This window comes from Bos mutus, chromosome 10 (assembly GCF_027580195.1).
Source record: "Bos mutus isolate GX-2022 chromosome 10, NWIPB_WYAK_1.1, whole genome shotgun sequence".
NCBI lineage: Eukaryota > Metazoa > Chordata > Mammalia > Artiodactyla > Bovidae > Bos > Bos mutus.
In genome coordinates, this window is record NC_091626.1 from 98,801,910 (window position 1) to 98,823,372 (window position 21,463).

Sequence of the window (21,463 nt, forward strand, 5' to 3'; positions counted from 1 at the left end):
TTTGTAACACTGTGATTTATAGTGAGAAATATATATACTTACTTGGTTTTCATCCCTGTTTCTGGCACAGAGCTCCTAAAACCCTTAAAATGTCTAAGTGATGAGTGGTAAAGGCATCGTTTGTCATGCTAATGAGGTGACTTTTAGAAAGTCCTTGGATCACTTCAGGATGGGGGCTGGTCACCAGAGGAATCAACCCTGTGATGAGAGGGTTGAAGCTTTCAGTCTCATCCCCCTGACTTTCTGGGAGGGGAGAGGGGCTAGAGATAGAGTTCAATTACCAACAGTCGATGATTTAACCAATCACACTTATGTCATGCGGCCCCCATAAAAACCTGGAAGTATGGGGTTCAGAGAGCTTCCAAGTTGCTGAGCTTGTGGAGAAGTGGGGAGAATGGTGCGCCTGGAGAGGGTCCTAAGTGTCTTTCCCATCTTTCCCATCTGGCTTTCCCATCATGAGTTATATACACCTTTTTATAATAAACTGGTGATCCAATGAGTTGAATATTCTTCTGAATATCCCCCCCCCACAGAAGGGGTCATGGAAATCTCTTATATGCAGCCAGTAGGTCAGAAATAAAGGTAACAACCTGGGCTGTGATTAGCATCTAAAGTAAGGTGGGGGGATTGTGGTGGGCGGGGTAGACTCTTGTAGGACTGGACCATTAACCTGGAATCTGACGCTGATTTCCAGGTAGATAGTGTCAGAACTGAACATGTTGCAATTGCCTGGTGCTGTAGGGGAAACTCCTACCTCCTCCACATTGGAACTGGTACCACAACCAATTTAATATTACATCCATAAACTATGAAAACTAGTCAGAAAGCAAAAGCAGTTGTTGGATGTTAAAATCGTACCTGCCAAAATAAAAAGAAGTAGATCAAACAATCCTCTTGCAGTGCTGGTACTGAGTAACAAGATAGGTAAGGCTAAAGATCAATTTAGAATTTTTAGAAGACAAAGTTCAAAAAAGCTCCAAGAATTTAAGGCTAAGAGACCATGAGACCAAAATTATGAGAAAAAAGTAAAGAAATATGGAGGATATAGCACAAGATCCAAATTTCATCTAACAGAAGGTCCCCAGGAAAGACAGGATACGGGGAATATTTCCCACAGTTTAAGAGACTGAAACCTTCAGACTGAAAGGATTCATCCACTGCAAAAGCAAAATACTGAAAAGTAACACACCAGAACAAATCTTAGTATAGTGTCTGAACCGGAACAATAAAGAAGGCTTGTAAAAATTTCCAGGGAGGAGGTAGCAGGTAGGGAACTGGGAGCAGGTTATATATAAAGAACTGAGTTTCTACATAGTCCAAGTAAATCTCAATATCTTTTTCACTGGAAGCTACACAGTGTAATTACTTAATCAATGGTAATAACCACAAATTTACAGAGAGAAACTGGAAATCCCATACAGTTTCTGATGATGGATAATGAAATCACAAGAAGTGGCTGAAATCGGGATATCTCTTTTTAAGAATTCCACATAAAAAGCATACATACCTTGAAAATAATACAGACTTCTTTAAATACCTAAGGTTCCTTGTTGGTCAATTACTGAACTGTACTGCAATGCAGTTTATGTCTCGGGGGCAACAGAAGTATGTGGGACTAAGGAGTCCCTGACTGCTGTGCTATTTGAATTCCGGCGTCTGTTTTCCATCATTTCTGCCCTATTTCCCCTTGTACTGAGGTTATCAGTTGTCATTTCTTACAACTCTCACTGTATTTATTTTGTGAATTACCTCTCCTGTAGCTTTTCTAATCTGATCCTTTTAGTCTCGTCTAGTCTAGAAAGACAGATAATCATGTCTGTGATAAGTGTGTCTAAAGCAAAAAGGCACTGAGAAAGGGCCTTCCTTTAAGGAGGAAAAATTTTAGGATATGTGTTAAGGTCTTTACGGTTTAATCTGTAGCGTCTAGAAATATTACAAAGTGCTGAGAGTTAATGAGTTCTAAAAAAAATGAGGTTTTATGTTGTGTTTTCCATAAAGCTCTTTCTATCAAATATTCCTGAAGAGTTTCATAAAACCTCTTTTCTTTGTTTGCATTTACTTTCTGTTAATTTTATGATCTAGTCCTACTAAATTTATAAGATTAGCAAATCTCCACCTGTCTTGAAAGAGACGTGTTGCCAGCATATAGTTCATGGAGGTCTTGTGTTCAAGGTAGGACCTAAAAGACAAAGATAGGAACTGGTTATTTCTTAAAGCTTAACTGAAGAGGAAAAATATAGAAATAAAACACAAGTCAAGCACAAAAGTGACAGGTTTTCTAAAAATATATATATAGTCTCTAACGTGACAAAGGAGGAGCTATTTGCTCAAACTAAAATGATAAAAAAACTAGAATAGCAGAAAATACAATAAAAGAAAAGAATATAGATGACTTAATAATACGAAAATAAAAAGGAAGAAAAGGCAGGATTTCTTGGATTAATAAAAGCTTGTATACTAAATTCAGAAAATAAAACCGGAAAACAAAAATGAAACCACCACCAAAAATCACAGATAGCTAGAAAAGAGGTCAAATGAAGCTGGAATGGAAGATGCATAAAGGGCATGAAAATACTGACAGATTGTTTCCATCATCTTATTTCTCCAGAGGCTTCAATGGCTCCGTGATGCCAACTGCAAGAGGCATACACTTTCTCTTTCAAGATTTCAAAACCTGGGTCATCTATACCATCCGTTCATTCACCCTTTCTCCTTACAGTTCCCCAACAGGGGTCCTAAAGTCCAGACAGGTCTCCTATAACCCTCTCATACCACACCTCCCACTGACACTTTTGCCTCTGTCTGGACACCTTCTCCTCACACCCTCTTTACTTATCCATAATCCACCCTTCAAGAAGCAGCTCAAGTCCACTATGCTACAAGAAGCCTTCCCTGAGAGGACTGCTGCAAGTCTACAGAGGTTCCCTTGTTCTGGCCTTCTTCCTTCGCCTTCACTGCATGCCAGAGGGACCTGTCATATGCTGTCTCGTAGAATAACTTTCTCTTCTTGGAAAGCAGCATGATGCAGCAGGGAAAACTAGGATCTGGAGTCAAAACACCTGCATCAAGTCTCACTGTGTGATAGTGGACAAGTCACATTACTTTACTGAGCCTTATTTTCCTTATCATTAAAATGGGAATAACAATGATGTGTATAAGTGAGTGACTGTTAGTCACTCAGTCGTGTCTGAATCTTTAAGACCCCATGGACTGTAGCCCGCTAGGCTCTTCTGTCCATGGTGTTCTCCAGGCAAGAGTACTGGAGTGGGTTGCCATTTTCTTCTCCAGGGGATCTTCCTGACCCAGGGATTGAACCTGGGTCTCCTGCATTGCAGGCAGATTCTTTACTATCTGAGCCACCAGGAAGATGTGTATAAAGTACATTATAATTACAAGGAGCAATACAAATATGAGCTATTTCTATTACATGTATAAATAAATTCTCTCTAATCATGCTGCTAACTCTCAAAGAACAGAGATCCCAACTAACACGTGTTTCACACTCAAAGCACCAAGCATACTGCTAAATACTTGTTGATATTCAATAAGCATACATTAATAAAAAAGGAATATTTGTTAGCAGATAAGTGCATCTTTTCCATGCTACATGAAGGTAACTCAATTAGTTTAAAATTCTTGGTGCTCTCTTTCACTTTTCTCAGAAAACAGTTGAGCATTACCTTCTTTTTTTAGCATTATCTTTTAAAGTTGAACATTCACTTATCTTATTGCTCTAGATACATTCCATTCATAGATATACCCAGGAAACACACATTATAATATTTACAGCACAGCTGTCTTTAACAGCAAAAAGACCAGGAAGTTGTCAAATACCATCAAAAAGAGAATGGGAAATTTAACAGCAATATAAAGTCATAGAAGAATATAATAAAGCACTGAAAAACAATAAATGAATTCAAAAGCTACATGTAACAAAATAAAACTTAATAATATAATATTGAATGAAAAAAGGAAGAATACATAAAGCATGCCATTTTTAAAAGAAAAAGTTCAAAAGCAATACAAACTAAACAACAGAATTCTGTTTCTACATATAAGATGATAACTGCCGTAAGACTTGCTCTTTCACCATTAACAGCTAGAAAAGTGCATAAATACATGAAACAGCTGTTTGCACATATGAAACAATAGGCAGCGCAGGACTGTGATACCTGAAAGGGGAGATAGATGAAGGGAGCCCCCGACTGTGCCACCTTCCTACCAGAGGCAATTCCAGACAACACGCAAAGAGAAGGAATTCAAGGAAAATCCAAGAGTCTCTGTGTTGACAAGACAGAGATCATAGTTCTAGAAGTGCTAGAATTTTCAGAGCAATGTCCTGGAAAGGAAGAAGCTATACATAAGAAGAAATCAAAACAAACCAAAAAATCATCACAAAGGACCCTTTGAATCTTTGGATGAATTCAGATCTACTCAGGCACAGGGTGAAAAAGTGCACAGGCTGTGCAAGGAGCAACTGTCAGAGTAAAGAAATTAAGGAGAAAGTGTAAGCTGAATACTTTGCACATACAAGGCTGCCAATTGATCTGAGTTCCCACCAGCCAGAATGGAGAGATCTCACTGAACATGGGGGTCATTTAACAGACACCCCCAAAGAGTCTTCAGTAGTGGAATTATCCTAGACCTAGACAAAAAGCTATTCTAAACAAACCATAAAAACACGTTTAAATGAGCCTGAAAAAGATTAAGCTGATCTACAAGTAACTTAAGTCTCTAGCCTAAAAAAAACTTTCAACAGGCTTTAAAGAAGCAATAAAATCCAAACACAACCATACAACATTTACAATGTGCAATTACAACATTCAGTTTTAAAAGAATCACTGTATATCCGCAGAAACAGAAAAAATACAACTCATTGACAAAAGGAAAATCAGTCAATAGAAACAGACTCAGAAATGACAGAGATAATAGAACAAGATTTTACAACAGCTATTATAAACATAATATATGCACATGAGTCTAAAGGAAATCATGAAAATAATTTTTCAAAAGAGAAAAAGAAGATATAAAGAGAAACAGATGGTGGTCCTAAAGGTAAAAATAAAATACGTGAAATGAACACTTCATTGATTAGAATTAATAGAAGATTTAACACTGCAGATGATTTAATTCCTTCAAAGATGAATAAAATGAGAACCAACCATCCAAAATGAAGAAAGAAAAAGAATATAAAAAAATGAACAGAGCCATGTAACAATAGTACTGAAAGGAGAGGAGGGAAATGGAAAAAGCAAATAAACAAACAAAAAATTTGAGGAAATAACTGCCAAAAGTTTTCCGAATTTGAGGAAAACTATATATAACTCCATAGACCAAGAAACTCAATGAATCTAAAGCAGAAGAAGCATGAAGAAAATGACACCAAGGCATATATCATAATCACATTGTTGAGAATCAGTTATCAAGAGATAATCTAAAAAGCAGGCTGAGAAAAAGAGCCACATTATGCACCAAAGAACAAGGAAAAAATTACTGCATGCTTCTAATCAGAAAACTGCAAGCCAAAAGACAACAGAACAACACTTTTAAAGTATCAGGGGATAAGTGCCAGCCCAGAACTCTAAAACCAATGAAAAAAATCTTTCAAAATTGAAAATATAAGATAGACTTTCAGATAAACAACACTTGAGAGAATTGATTGCACTAAAATAAAGCCTAAAAGTTCTTCAGATGGAAGAAAATGTCAGATAAAAACATGATCAACATAAAAGAAAGAAGAGCAATGGAAACGATAGTAAATGCATAATTATGAGACTTTCCCTCCTATTTATATTTCCTTAAACTGTTCAAAGCAAAAATAACCAAAGCACTATGGTATTTAAAACTTAAATAGAAATAAAATGCATGACAACCACAGCCCAAAGGACAGGAGGGAAGAATGGAGGTATACAGGTTGTAAAATCCCTAAATTATACATGAAATAATATAACATTATTTCAAGGTGCCCTGTGGTAAGTAAAAGATGTATATTGTCACCCTAGAGCAACCACACTTTTAAAAAGCACAACAAAGAAGCAGGAGGAATGAATTAATCCAAAAAAGACAGGAGGAAAAAAAAAGGGAATAAAGAACACATTAGACAAAAAGAAAACAGATAGTAATGTGGCACATTAAATCCAATCACATCATCATGCTGTACATTAGATTCCCAGAGTCTATTCATCTTAACACTGATTTGTACCCTTTGATCAACATTTCCCATTTCCCCATACCAGTCCATGGCAACTATCAGTCTACTCTTTGTTTCTATCAGTTCTACTTTTTTTTTTTTTTCCAATCAAGATTCCACATATGAGTGAGATTATACAATATCTGCTGTTCTGGTTTATTTCAGCTAGCATTATTCCTTAAGGTTAATCCAGGTTGCCACAATGGCAGGACTTCCTTTTTTTGACAGTAATCTACTTTAACTATAAAGACGCAGAGAGATTAAAAGTAACACACACACACAAAAAAAAGATACGGCATGCAAACACTAGTCGTAAGAAAGTTGGAATGGGTAAAGGTGAGGGGAGGAGAAACTGGTGAAGACAGTCAAAAGGTACAAGTTTCCAGTTACAAGATAAGGAAGTACTAGGGTTATAATGTACAACATGTAAAAAAGAATTAATACTTCTATATGCTATAGATAAAAATTGTTAAGAGACTAAATCCTAAGAGTTCTTTAGTTTTACTTTTAGTTCTTCTCTGTTTAACTTTGTGTGCTATGAGCTGATGGATGTTCATTAAACTTACTGTGATAATCATTCCATGATGTAAGTCAAATCATTATACTACACAACTTAAAAAAAAAAGAAAGCTAAAGCAAGTATATTAAGCAGACAAACAGACTTGTGGACGAACAGCATTATCAAAGATAAACAGGGACATTTCATGGCAGTAAATAAGTCAATTTATGAAGAAGACATAACCAATCTATTGCAGAGGGACCTAATGACAGAGTTCCAAAATCCATGAGAAGCAAACCTGACAGAACCAAAAGGAGAAACTGACAAGGTCTCAATTACAATGGGAGACTTCAACATACACTCTTGACGACTGATAAAATTAGTAAAATAGAGAACATATGAACTGCCCAATACTTTGACTAACAGACATTTATAGAACACCCCACCCAACAATAAATAGCAGGATGTATATTCTTTTCAATGGACATGTTACGTTTGCTGCTGCTGCTGCTGCTAAGTCGCTTCAGTCATGTCCGACTCTAGGACAAGTCATACCCTGAACCATAAAACAAGTCTCAGTACATTTTAAAAGATTCAGCTTACACAAAGTACATTTTCTGAGTACAAAAGAAGTAAATTGGAAATCATTAACAGAAAAATCTCTAGAAAAAAATCCAAATATCTGAAAACTAAATAACGCATTTCTAAATAGTCCATAGGCCAAAGACAGAATAAAAACAAAAAATACAACAATCAAAATATATGGGACTCTGCAAAAACAGTACTTGGTAGGAAATTTATAGCTGCTTAAACACATACAGAAAAGAAGAAAGGTCTCAAATCAATGACATCAGCTTCTATCTAGAGAAACTAGGGGGGAAAAAAAGCAAATGAAGTCCCCTAGTAAATTAAAGAAAGGAAACAATATTAGAAGGAAGTCAATGTATAAGAAATAGAAAACAATGAAACTAAAAACTGGGTCCCTTAGAAGATCAGTGAAATTGATAAACCTCTAGCCAGACTGAATATGATAAAAAGAGAGAAGAATTAAATTACCAATATCAGAAATGAGAGAAGTAACATCACTGCAGATTCTACCAATATTAAAAGGATAGGTGAATATTAGGAATAATTTTGTGCTTACCAACACAACATATATAAAATGGACAAATGCTTAAAAAGATACCAACTACCAAAGGTCATTCAACTAGAAACAGATAATCTGAATAGCCCTGCATGTGTTAAAGAAACTGAAATTGAACTTCTGGTCCAGATAGCTCCACTAGTGAATTCTACCAAACATTCAAGAAATAAAAAATACCAATTCTCCATAAATTCTTCCAGAAAATTGAAGAGATGAGAACACTCTCCAACTTATTCTATGAGGCCAGCATTATCCTCATACTGAAACCAAATATATTATAATAAAACCACAGATCAGTATCTCTTATGAACAAAGATGTAAAAATCTCATTTTAGTAAATCAAATTCAATAGTCTGTAAAAAGGATACATGTCAGACCAAATGGAGTTTATTTCAGGAAAGCAATGCTGAGTTTAACATTAAAAAATGGATGTAATTCACTATATCAAAAAACCAAAAGAGAAAAAACATATTATTATGTCAAGAGATGCATAAAAAGTAATTGGCAAAATATAACATCCATTTCAGTGTGTCTGCCACAGCCTTGTCTAACTCAATGAAACTAAGCCATGCCCGTGGGGCAACCCAAGATGGGCGGGTCATGGTAGAGAGAGCTGACAGAATGTGGTCCACTGGAGAAGGGAATGGCAAACCACTTCAGTATTCTTGCCTTGAGAACCCCATGAACAGTATGAAAAGGCAAAATGATAGGATACTGAAAGAGAAACTCCCCAGGTCAGTAGGTGGCCAATATATACTGGAGATCAGTGGAGAAATAACTCCAGAAAAAATGAAGGGATAGAGCCAAAGAAAAAACAATATCCAGCTGTGGATGTGACTGGTGATAGAAGCAAGGTACGATGCTGTAAAGAGCAATATTGCATAGGAACCTGGAATGTCAGGTCCATGAATCAAGGCAAATTGGAAGAGGTCAAACAAGAGATGGCAAGAGTGAATGTCGACATTCTAGGAATCAGCGAACTGAAATGGACTGGAATGGGTGAATTTCACTCAGATGACCATTATATCTACTACTGCGGGCAGGAATCCCTCAGAAGAAATGGAGTAGCCATCATGGTCAACAAAAGAGTCCGAAATGCAGTACCTGGATGCAATCTCAAAAAAGACAGAATGATCTCTGTTCGTTTCCAAGGCAAACCATTCAATATCACAGTCATCCAAGTCTATGCCCCAACCAGTAATGCTGAAGAAGCTGAAGTTGAATGGTTCTATGAAGACCTACAAGACCTTTTAGAACTAACACCCAAAAAAGATGTCCTTTTCATTATAGGGGACTGGAATGCAAAAGTAGGAAGTCAAGAAACACCTGGAGTAACAGGCAAATTTGGCCTTGGAATACGGAATGAAGCAGGGCAAAGACTAATAGAGTTTTGCAAGAAAATGCACTGGTCATAGCAAACACCCTCTTCCAACAACACAAGAGAAGACTCTATACATGGATTTCACCAGATGGTCAACACTGAAATCAGATTGATTATATTCTTTGCAGCCAAAGGTGGAGAAGCTCTATACAGTCAGCAAAAACAAGACCAGGAGTTGACTGTGGCTCAGATCATGAACTCCTTATTGCCAAATTCAGACTGAAATTGAAGAAAATAGGGAAAACCACTAGACCATTCAGGTATGACCTAAATCAAATCCCTTATGATTATACAGTGGAAGTGAGAAATAGATTTAAGGGCCTAGATCTATAGATAGAATGCCTGATGAACTATGGAATGAGGTTCATGACATTGTGTACAGGAGACAGGGATCAAGACCATCCCCATGGAAAAGAAATGCAGAAAAGCAAAATGGCTGTCTGGGGAGGCTTTACAAATAGCTGTGAAAAGAAGAGAAGCGAAAAGCAAAGGAGAAAAGGAAAAACATAAGCATTTGAATGCAGAGTTCCAAAGAATAGCAAGAAGAGATAAGAAAGCCTTCTTCAGCGATCAATGCAAAGAAATAGAGGAAAACAACAGAATGGGAAAGACTAGAGATCTTTTCAAGAAAATTAGAGATACCAAGGGAACATTTCATGCAAAGATGGGCTTGATAAAGGACAGAAATGGTATGGACCTAACAGAAGCAGAAGATATTAAGAAGAGGTGGCAAGAATACATAGAAGAACTGTACAAAAAAGATCTTCACGACCCAGATAATCACGATGATGTGATCACTGACCTAGAGCCAGACATCCTGGAATGTGAAGTCAAGTGGGCCTTAGAAAGCACCACTACGAACAAAGCTAGTGGAGGTGATGGAATTCCAGTTGAACTATTTCAAATCCTGAAAGATGATGCTGTGAAAGTGCGCTCTCAATATGCCAGCAAATTTGGAAAACTCAGCAGTGGCCACAGGACTGGAAAAGGTCAGTTTTCATTCCAATCCCAAAGAAAGGCAATGCCAAAGAATGCTCAAATTACCACATAATTGCACTCATCTCACACACTAGTAAAGTAATGCTCAAAATTCTCCAAGCCAGGCTTCAGCAATATGTCAACCGTGAAATTCCTGATGTTCAAGCTGGTTTTAGAAAAGGCAGAGGAACCAGAGATCAAATTGCCAACATCCACTGGATCATGGAAAAAGCAAGAGAGTTCCAGAAAATCATCTATTTCTGCTTTATTGACTATGCCAAAGCCTTTGACTGTGTGGATCATAATCAACTGTGGAAAATTATGAAAGAGATGGGAATACCAGACCACCTGATCTGCCTCTTGAGAAATTTGTATGCAGGTCAGGAAGCAACAGTTAGAACTGGACATGGAACAACAGACTGGTTCCAAATAGGAAAGGGAGTACATCAAGGCTGTATATTGTCACCCTGCTTATTTAACTTCTATGCAGAGTACATCATGAGAAACGCTGGACTGGAAGAAACACAAGCTGGAATCAAGATTGCCGGGAGAAATATCAATAACCTCAGATATGCAGATGACACCACTCTTATGGCAGAAAGTGAAGAGGAACTAAAAAGCCTCTTGATGAAAGTGAAAGTGGAGAGTGAAAAAGGTGGCTTAAAGCTCAACATTCAGAAAACAAAGATCATGGCATCTGGTCCCATCACTTCATGGGAAATAGATGGGGAAACAGTGGAAACAGTGTCAGACTTTATTTTTGGGGGCTCCAAAATCACTGCAGATGGTGACTGCAGCCATGAAAATAAAAGACGATTACTCCTTGGATGGAAAGTTATGACCAACTAGATAGCATATTGAAAAGCAGAGACATTACTTTGCCAACAAAGGTTCATCTAGTCAAGGCTATGGTTTTTCCTGTGGTCATGTATGGATGTGAGAGTTGGACTGTGAAGAAGGCTGAGGCCCAAAGAATTGATGCTTTTGAACTGTGGTGTTGGAGAAGACTCTTGAGAGTCCCTTGGACTGCAAGGAGGTCCAACCAGTCCATTCTGAAGGAGATCAGCCCTGGGATTTCTTTAGAAGGAATGATGCTAAAGCTGAAACTCCAGTACTTTGGCCACCTCATGCGAAGAGCTGACTCATTGGAAAAGACTCTGATGCTAGGAGGGATTGGGGGCAAGAGGAGAAGGGGACGACAGAGGATGAGATGGCTGGACGGAATCACTGACTCGATGGACGTGAGTCTGAGTGAACTCCGGGAGTTGGTGATGGATAGGGAGGCCTGGCGTGTTGTGATTCATGGGGTCACAAAGAGTCGGACACGACTGAGCGACTGAAGTCAAGTGAGCTGAACTGAACATCCATTTCTGATAAAAACTCTTAGCAAAAGAGAAATCTGATGAAGCGCATCTACGAAAAACCTAACACTAACATCATACTTACCCACTCCGGTGTTCTTGCCTGGAGAATCCCAGGGACAGGGGAGCCTGGTGGGCTGCCGTCTATGGGGTCGCACAGAGTCGGACACGACTGAAGTGACTTAGCAGCAGCAACAGCAGCAGCAACATCATACTTAATAATGAAAGGCTGAATGCTTACCCTAAGAAGAGAAACCAGACTGGGATGTCTGCTCTCACTGGTCCTGCTCAACACTGTGCTGGAGGTTCTTGCCAATGTAATCAAGCAAGAATAAAGCAATAAAACATATCCAGATTGGAAAGAAAGAAGGAAAACTGTCTTTATTCACAGACAATATTTTCAACTAGGTAGGAGATCCTATGGAATCTCCAAAAACCTTCAATAAATGACAAGTGAGTCTAGCAAGATTGTGTGCGTGCGTGCTAAGCTGCTTCACGTGTGTCCGACTCTGTGCAATGGACTATGGGCTGTAGCCTATGGACTGTAGCCCGCCAGGCTCCTCTGTCCAGGGGATTCTCCAGGCAAGAATACTGGAGTGGGTTGCCATTGCCCTTCTCCAGGGGAGCTTTCCGAACCAGGGATCAAACCCTCATCTCTCACATCTCCTACACTGACAGGCAGGTCCTTTACCACTAGCGCCACCTGGGAAGCCCCGGGCAGTGCAAGATTACAGGACACACGTGAAAGTGAAAGTCGTTCAGCCGTGTCCAGCTCTTTGCGACCCCATGGACTACACAGTCCATGCGATTCTCCAGGCCAGAATACTGGAGTGGGTAGCTTTTCCATTCTCCAGGGGATCTTCCCAAGCTGAGCCACAAGGGAACCTCAAGAATACTGGAGTGAGTAGACTATCCCTTTTCCTGCGGATCTTCCAGACCCAGGAATCGAACCAGGGTCTCCTGCACTGCAGGCAGATTCTTTACCAGCTGAGCTATCAGGGAAGCCCCAGTCAATATGGAAAAGTCAACTATATTCCTATATACTAACAACAAACAATCAGACATTGAAATTAAAAAAACAAAATCAGTTATAATCGAATCAAAACATATTAAATACTTAGGAATAGATCTGACAAAAAATGTAAAAGATCTGAACACTGAACACCACAAAACACTGCTGAGAAAAATTAAAGATGACCTAAATAAATGGACAAATATACCTTGTTCATGGGCTGGAAGACTCAATATTGTTAAGATGTCAATTCTCTTCAAACTGATCTAGAGAGCCAATACAATGCCAATCAAAATCCCAAGCAGGCTTTTTCGTAGAAACTGACAAACTAATTCTAAAATCCAAATGGAAGTGCAAATGACCTAGAATAGCCAAAACAACCTGGAAAAAGAGCAAAGTTAGAACAAGATTTTTTACAAAGCTACAGTAATCAAGACAGTGTGGTACTGTATTGGCACAAAGACAAAAAGATCAGTGGAATAGAATAAACAGTAGTTTTCCACAAAAGTGAGAAGACGGTTCAACGGACAAAAGGTAGTCTTTTCAAAAAGTGGTGCAAAAACTATTGGATATCCATCTGGAAGAAGAAAGAACTATGATCCATTTATATACATGGTACATAATTTTTGTACCATATACAAAAATTAACTCAAAATGGAACAGACTTAAATGTAAAACTTAAAACTATATCTAGAAGAAAACTTGAGATAGGCAAAAATTTCTTAGATGCCCAAGCACAGTAATTAAAACAAAAAAATTGGACTTAAAATTAAAAATCTCTACTCCTCAAAAGCTACTATTTAAAGGATTGAGAAGACAAGCAACGATCGGGGGTGGGGGGTGGAGGAGGCGGAGGGAGGGGTGGTGGAAATCTTCTCAAAGCACACATCTGATAAAGGAATTGTATCCAAAAAAAAAAAGAACTCTCATAGCTCAATTAAAAGAAAACAAAGTCATTTTAAAAATGGGCAAAATATCTAGTCATCAAATGGCAAATAAGTACATGAAGACATGCTCAACATCACTAATCATTAGGAAAATGCACGTGAAACCATGAGATATCACTACACCTTTCTTAGAGGAGCTAAAATTAAACTGGCCATACCAACTGGTGATGAGGATGTGGACAGACTGAAGCTCTCATACATTTATGATAGGAATGCAAAATGGTAAAACCACAAGGCAGTTTCTTAAAAAAGTTAAACATGTGCAATGATATGATCCAGTCATTCCACAAGTAAGCATTTACCTAAGAGAAACGAAAGCACGTTTATACAAAAATTTCTATACAGATGCTCACAGAGCCTTTCTTTACAATAACCAAAAAACTGGGAGGAACCTAAACGTTAATCCACAGAGGAGAGGATAAACAAATTCTGATATATGCCTGTTAACAAAATGCCACTCGACAATAAAAGGAAATCAAACCACCGATACATACTATAACATGTATGGATCAAAAAATAATCTTGCCAGATAAAAAGAAAGATCAGTAAGTAAGAGGACAACCAACAGAATTCCATATATGAAATCCTAGGAAAAGGAAATATCTCTTTATTGACAGAAAGCAGATCGGTAGCTACCTGGGACAGGAATAGGTAGGGCAGGGAAAGGAAGAACAGGAGAGAGGAATTACCAAGGGGGACAAAGAAATAGTTGGGAGTGATGTATATGTTCACTGTGTTGACTGTGGTGGGTAGTTTCAGGCATTTATACATACCTATGTTACCTTATGAAATAGTACACTTTGAATATGCAAATCTTATTGTATATCAATTATAATTCAACAAAGCTGTTAAAAATAACATGTACATGAAATACTAAGCAATAAGTTTAATGTGTTCAAGATTTACACTGAAAACCATAAAACACTGCTAAGAGAAAGAAAGCAAAGAGGTCCTAAACAAATAGGGAAATGAGATATATCATGTTTATGGATTTGGAAAATTCAGTAACTGTTAAAATATCCACGTTCCCAATATTAATCTATATGTTCAAGGTAATGCCAACCAAAAGTCAGCATAGAAACTGACAAAAAAATTCTAAACTTTCTTTGGAAATACAAAGGACACAAAATAGTCAAAATACTTGTGAAAAAGAACAAAGTTGGAAGACTTACACTACCTAATTTCAAGACTTAGTATAAAGCTACAGATAGTAAGACAAAAACATAGATCAGTGAAACAGAATAAAGTCTAGAAATAGATACATATATATTTCAATTAATTTTCAACAAAGATGCCAAGTTAAATTCAATAAGGTAATTTCAAAAAATGGTGCTGGAACAAATGGACATCCATATGGAAGGAATTTCAACCCTTACCTCACACCATACACTAAAATTGAATCAATACATATCATAGACCTAAATATAAAAGCCAAAATTATAAAACTTCTAGAAAAAAACAAAAGAGAAAAGGCTTTGTGAACTTGGGGTTGGTAAAGCCTTAGAAAACACAAAATGCAAAAATCTTAAAAAAGAATTAGTTAATTGGATTTCATTAACATGTAAAACTTCTGTATTTTGAAAGCCACTATTATAAACAAAAAGGCTAGCCACAGACTTGGAGAAAATATTCACAATGAAAATATCTGGGAAAGGACTTATATCAAGGGTCCTCTATAACACAGAAATAAAAAAATAAAAATCTTAAAATTTAAAATGAAAAAAGAAAGATACAAAAATGGCCAATAGCACATGAATGCTCAATATCATTGTTCATCAGACAAAAACAAATTAAAACTACAAAGAAACACTATACACACACACACAAACACACACACACTAGAATGACTAAAATTAAAAAAGCTTGACAATACCAGCTGCTAGCAAGGACAGGAAGCCAGTGGAACTCCCATGCTGCTGCTGCTGCTAAGTCGCATCAGTCGTGTCCGACTCTGTGCAACCCCATAGACGGCAGCCCACCAGGCTCCCCCATCCCTGGGATTCTCCAGGCAAGAACACTGGAGTGGGTTGCCATTTCCTTCTCCAATCTGTGAAAGTGAAGTCGCTCAGTTGTGTCCAACTCTTAGCGACCCCATGGACTGCAGCCTACCAGGCTCCTCCGTCCACGGGATTTTCCAGGTAAGAGTACTGGAGTGGGTTGCCAGTGCATCACTGGTAAATGTAAAATGGTTCTTTCTCTTATCCCTTATCATATGACCCACTTACTCCACCCGTAGGTATTTATTCAAGAAACACAAAATCATGTATCCACACAGAGACTTGTGCATGAATGTTCGAAACAGCAGCTTTCTTCACAACAGCCCCAAACTGGACACAATCCAAGTGTTCCACAAAGGTGAGGAGATAAACAAACTGTGCTATATTCATACAATGAAATGGTATATAATAATGATAAGGGAGGAACTACCACTGTTTCACACAACATGGACAATTCTCAAAATTATGCCAAACAAAAGAATGTAGACATCGAAAAATATATACTGTATGATTCTATTTGTATAAAATTCTAGAAAAACTATAGTGCTATAAAAAGCAAATCAGTAGCTATTGGAGGCTCAGGGTAATGAGAGGCACTGACTGTAAAGGGCCATGAGAGGCCATCTGGAGGTAACGTAATGTTCTGTATCTTGATTGTGGTGATGAAATTGATAGCTATATTAGTCAAAATTCATCACCAAACAAAATAAAATGGATGCATTTTATTGCATGAAAACTTGATCTCAACAATGATTAAAAATAAACAGTATATTGTTTAAGTACACTTACAGAAGGTAAAAAAAATTTTTTTCAAATCAAGGTAATAACAACCACAAAATTTAGGACAGTATCTAATTCTGGGTTAGAGGGCTAGTAAGGAAGGAAGCAGGGAACTAGCAAAAAGGGAGGAATGATGCACAAGTAGATTAAATTATCATTAAAGCTTTAGTTCTCTGGTGGAGTAATATTCATTATTGTTACAAATAATTAAGATAAGAAAAGCAGCAAGTGGAGAGCACTGATGATACCATATCACAATTAATTCAATTCTCTGGACCTGAAGTACAGATTAAAAAAAAAAAAAGGTAGTCACCTCACCCATATATTTCCCATGTCTCTGATGTGGGGAATATGCGAATAAATCCACCTCTCCGATCATTCTCTTCCTTCACCCTCCGTAAAACTTTGATCTACATGGAGGAAGAGAAAATAAAATGAGCACCTATTTTGATAAATGTAATCCATGTGGTTACAGGACAGAGTTATGACCCAAGAATATGCAAGAAGCATGAAGGAAGAAATTAATTCCATTTAAGACGCTGTTTTTGAGAGGCTATATCTCCCATGTTCCGTGTAAGACAGGACTGTCATGAATATTATGAATCACTAATTTTCACTGAACCCTATGTTAACCCACAAAGGCCTGAGATGGAGTCATCTTTACCTCCTCCATTGACAGACCAAGCACAGAACCGCCTAACTTCCCCGGCACCTTCTCCCGTGCTGAGCCCACAAGGTTTTTCATTTCCGCATCACTGGCGGAGAGTGGACGGGAACGCTAGGGAGAAGAAAAAAGAAAAAGAAAATGTATTGCCATCGTCTTTCTTCACTTCCCTCTAGTCAGTCCCTCAATACCATTATGTTTCATAATATGTATAAGCTCAAATCCAAAGCCCACTTTCTGTAATAGATCTCTCAGCCTGAAATCCTGGCAAACAGATGAAAGTTAGTAAATTCAAAGAAGAGAAAAAAGGACAGAACGAAAACACTATGGGTTGAAACAGACACACAAAAAAGAAAGATACCCACATGGCTTCCTAAGCTAGTACTTACTCCTAATCTTCGTTTTGACATAAATCTAACAGTTTGAAAGATATGGGAGAAAAAAATCTGAAAATAACTTCAATGTAAGGTTAGAAAGGCAATGCCAAAGAATGCTCAAACTACCGCACAACTGCACTCATCTCACACGCTAGTAAAGTAATGCTCAAAATTCTCCAAGCCAGGCTTCAGCAATACGTGAACCATGAACTTCCTGATGTTCAAGCTGGTTTTAGGAAAGGCAGAGGAACCAGAGATCAAATTGCCAACATCCGCTGGATCAGGGAAAAAGCAAGAGAGTTCCAGAAAAACATCTAATTTCTGCTTTATTGACTATGCTAAAGCCTTTGAGTGTGTGGATCACAATAAACTGTGGAAAATTCTTCAAAAGATGGGAATACCAGACCACCTGACCTGCCTCTTGAGAAACCTATTTGCAGGTCAGGAAGCAACAGTTAGAACTGGACATGGAACAACAGACTGGTTCCAATAGGAAAAGGAGTACGTCAAGGCTGTATATTGTCACCCTGCTTATTTAACTTATATGCAGAGTTATCATGAGAAACACTGGGCTGGAAGAAGCACAAGCTGGAATTAAGATTGCCGGGAGAAATATCAATAGCCTCAGATATGCAGATGACACCACCCTTATGGCAGAAAGTGAAGAGGAACTCAAAAGCCTCTTGATGAAAGTGAAAATGGAGAGTGAAAAAGGTGGCTTAAAGCTCAACATTCAGAAAACGAAGATCATGGCATCTGGTCCCATCACTTCATGAGAAATAAATGGGGAAACAGTGGAAACAGTGTCAAACTTTAATTTTGGGGGCTCCAAAAATCACTGCAGATGGTGACTGCAGCCATGAAATTAAAATACGCTTACTCCTTGGAAGGAAAGTTATGACCAACCTAGACAGCATATTAAAAAGCAGAGACATCACTTTGCCAACAAAGGTCCGTCTAGTCAAGGCTATGGTTTTTCCAGTGGTCACGTATGGATGTGAGAGTTGGACTGTGAAGAAAACTGAATGCCAAAGAATTGATGCTTTTAAACTGTGGTGCTGGAGAAGACTCTTGAGAGTCCCTTGGACTGCAAGGAGATCCAACCAGTCCATCCTAAAGGAGACCAGTCCTGGGTGTTCACTGGAAGGACTGATGCTAAAGTTGAAACTCCAATACTTTGGTCACCTCATGCAAAGAGCTGACTCATTGGAAAAGACCCTGATGCTGGGAGGGATTGGGGGGCAGGAGGAGAAGGGGACGACAGAGGATGAGATGGCTGGATGGCATCACTGACTCGATGCACATGCGTTTGGGTAAACTCCTAGAGTTGGTGATGGACAGGAAGGCATGGCGTGCTGCGATTCATGGGGTCACAAAGAGTTGGACATGACTGAGTGACTGAACTGAACTGAAGATTAGATATGTGTTTATTTCAGGAAGTCACTATATTCTTTTAACACTCGGGAAGGAGAGCTAGGAAAAGTGAGACATAAGACAGAAAAACAATAAGCAATCTGCTATGTCACCGATGACAAAGTTGGACAGTAGGATGTTTCAGAACTTGAGGGGTAAATATTGAGATGAGAGTTATCAGTGATGCAGAAAAGAAATGCGAGCAAGGCTATGATGTGAGAAACTCTGTAGCTGCTGGACTTCAAGAGACTTGTATCTAGGATGACTGCCTTGGGTACTCCAAGGAGGCACCCCAGTTGGTCATGCTCCTTATGAGATCCCCAAAGATGAGCAGGGTGACTTCAGCTTCTTAATGATGATCAGGAAGGTTGTCGCAGAACGTAAGTTTTAAGTGATTTTGATGTTATGAGAGCAGAGAAATATAAAGGCAACAAAGGAAGGCAGATGTATGAAACGTGAAAATAAACTATTACTTTTAAAAAACTGATAACTTGGCTTATAACTAAATCAGCCAAGTTAAGTCAGCCAAGTGGGAATAAGGAATGAATAATCCAAGAAATGGGGGTGCAATTTGTCTCTCTAAGAGTCCAAGAAGTAACTCTGACCGGAGAAGAAATCTTACTGTCAGAAACTATTGTTTATTTGCCTCTTTGTGTACATCTATGGAAAGGCTTTTTGACAACTCACTTTTGACATTTCTAGCTACACTCAACGGCAGTGGTTTAGTCGCTAAGTCGTGTCCAACTCACAACCCCATGGACTATATCCTGCCAGGTTCCTTTGTCCATGGAATTCTCCAACCAAGAATACTAAAGTGGGCTGCCATTTCCTTTTCCAGGGGATCTTCTTGACTCAGGAATTGAACCCAGGTCTCCTGCACAGCAGGCAGATCCTTTACCAACTGAGTTACAAGAGAAGCTCCTCAACAATACTCATTGTTAAACTAAATGTTTGTGTTGCCCCAAAATTCATGCTGAAGCTGTAACCCACACAATGTGATGGTATTTGGAGACAGGGCTTTTCGGAGGTAAGTAGGTGAGGACGTGAGAATGAGGCACTGGTCTAATGAGATAAATGCCTTGTAAACAAGAGTCACCAGGGAGCTTGTTCTCTCTCTCTCTCTGCCTGAATATGCACAAAGAGCACAGTGCAAGATGATGACCATCTACAAGCCGAAAGAAGAGGCCTCAGAACAAAACCTATCTTGCCAGCACATTGACCTGGAACTTCCCAGCCTTCAGAACTGTGAGAAATAGATTTCTGTGGTTTAAGTCACCCGGTCTATGGTATTTTGTTATGGTAGCATACAGACTAATGTCTACCTGTATATAAATAACCATGATTGGATTTATCTTTGGATACAGGGGAGACCAATATATACTAATCTTCAAAACCAGCATGGAGTTATAAAACACAGATTTTCTGATAAGCAAATCCATGAAAGAAAAATCATTAAATCAGCAGATACAAGCAATGAGTGAAGGCAGGAACTTTTCTCTCTTTAGCTTTTCCTGCGGTATCTTTAGCATCTAGAACACTACTTGGCATGGAGCAGGATATTCAATAAATATTTTTTGAACAAATAAATAATGCGCTGACACACAGATCAACCATGGTTAGAATTAAAATTTGCAGAGGATTTTGGAAAAAAAATTCAACTCCCTTCTAATCCCTGGAATTACACAGCACATGTTGGGATTACAGGGCAATTAAGAAGAAAGTTTAAAAATTTAGGAAGGCAATCAATATAATCATTTTTAAAAATCTTTAAAGTGTGAGTTCTTATTTAGCATATAATTTGGAAAAGCCAAAATATTAAATGGGTGTCTTGAGGACGTCTGTCATTTTCACACATTATTTACTGTTTCCTAAAAAGACTTACGGAGAAGGCAATGGCACCCCACTCCAGTACTCTTGCCTGGAAAATCCCATGGATGGAGGAGCCTGGTAGGCTGCAGTCCATGGGGTCGCTAGAGTCGGACACGACTCAGCGACTTCACTTTCACTTTTCATTCTCATGCATTGGAGGAGGAAATGGCAACCCACTCCAGTGTTCTTGCCTGGAGAATCCCAGGGACGAGGGAGCCTGCTGGGCTGCCGTCTACGGGGTTGCACAGAGTCGGACACGACTGAAGCAACTTAGCAGCAGCAGCAGCAGCAGCAAAAAGACTTATCTACCTCACATGTCACAACATGACTTTGATCAGAAAGCCACTGGCAGTAAAACCTCCAAAGTCAAGTTGCCTTATCACCTCACACTAGTTAAAGATATCTTAAAGTCCTCTGAAATTATGAAAGAAGAGAATGTGAAGTAAGCATTCATTTTAATGATATAAATAAAAATAAAGATTAAGCATTTTAGAATAGAAAGAATGCTACTTTAAAATGCTGATTAACTGTATTACAAGGTCACTGATAGAAGTATTTTAAGAAATAGTTATTGCCTATCAGAATAGTTTTAAGGAATCGTCATATTTATAAGAACATGGATCAAGTCACTACTGATCAAGTCACTCATCTGATGAGCACCACCAATTAAAAAAAATTTTTTTTCTGCTTTTTTGTCTTTTTTTGTTTTTGTTGTTCAATCTCTTGTCTTTATTAGGGGTTTTTTGCTTGTTTGTTGTTTATTTTTCTTTTTTTATCTTTTTAAACTTTTTTTTTTTTTTTGCTTTCCTAGGACCTAATTTTCATTTTTGTAGAACTGCTTCCTGATAGAG

At 38.2% G+C, this 21,463-nt stretch overlaps 1 protein-coding gene across 12 annotated transcripts in view; it reads right to left on the reverse strand.

Moving 5' to 3' along the window:
* The window catches only part of TTLL5 (tubulin tyrosine ligase like 5), a 316,526-nt gene that overhangs the window by 218,448 nt on the left and 76,615 nt on the right, over nucleotides 1-21,463 (reverse strand). For all 12 annotated transcript variants that reach the window (XM_070378475.1, XM_070378469.1, XM_070378470.1 and 9 more), the window contains 3 exons: nucleotides 16,954-17,067; nucleotides 16,608-16,699; nucleotides 2,117-2,179 (listed from right to left, as the gene is read on the reverse strand). In XM_070378475.1, coding sequence (XP_070234576.1) covers nucleotides 2,117-2,179; nucleotides 16,608-16,699; nucleotides 16,954-17,067 — 269 coding nt within the window. The remainder of the gene's footprint in view (nucleotides 1-2,116; nucleotides 2,180-16,607; nucleotides 16,700-16,953; nucleotides 17,068-21,463) is intronic.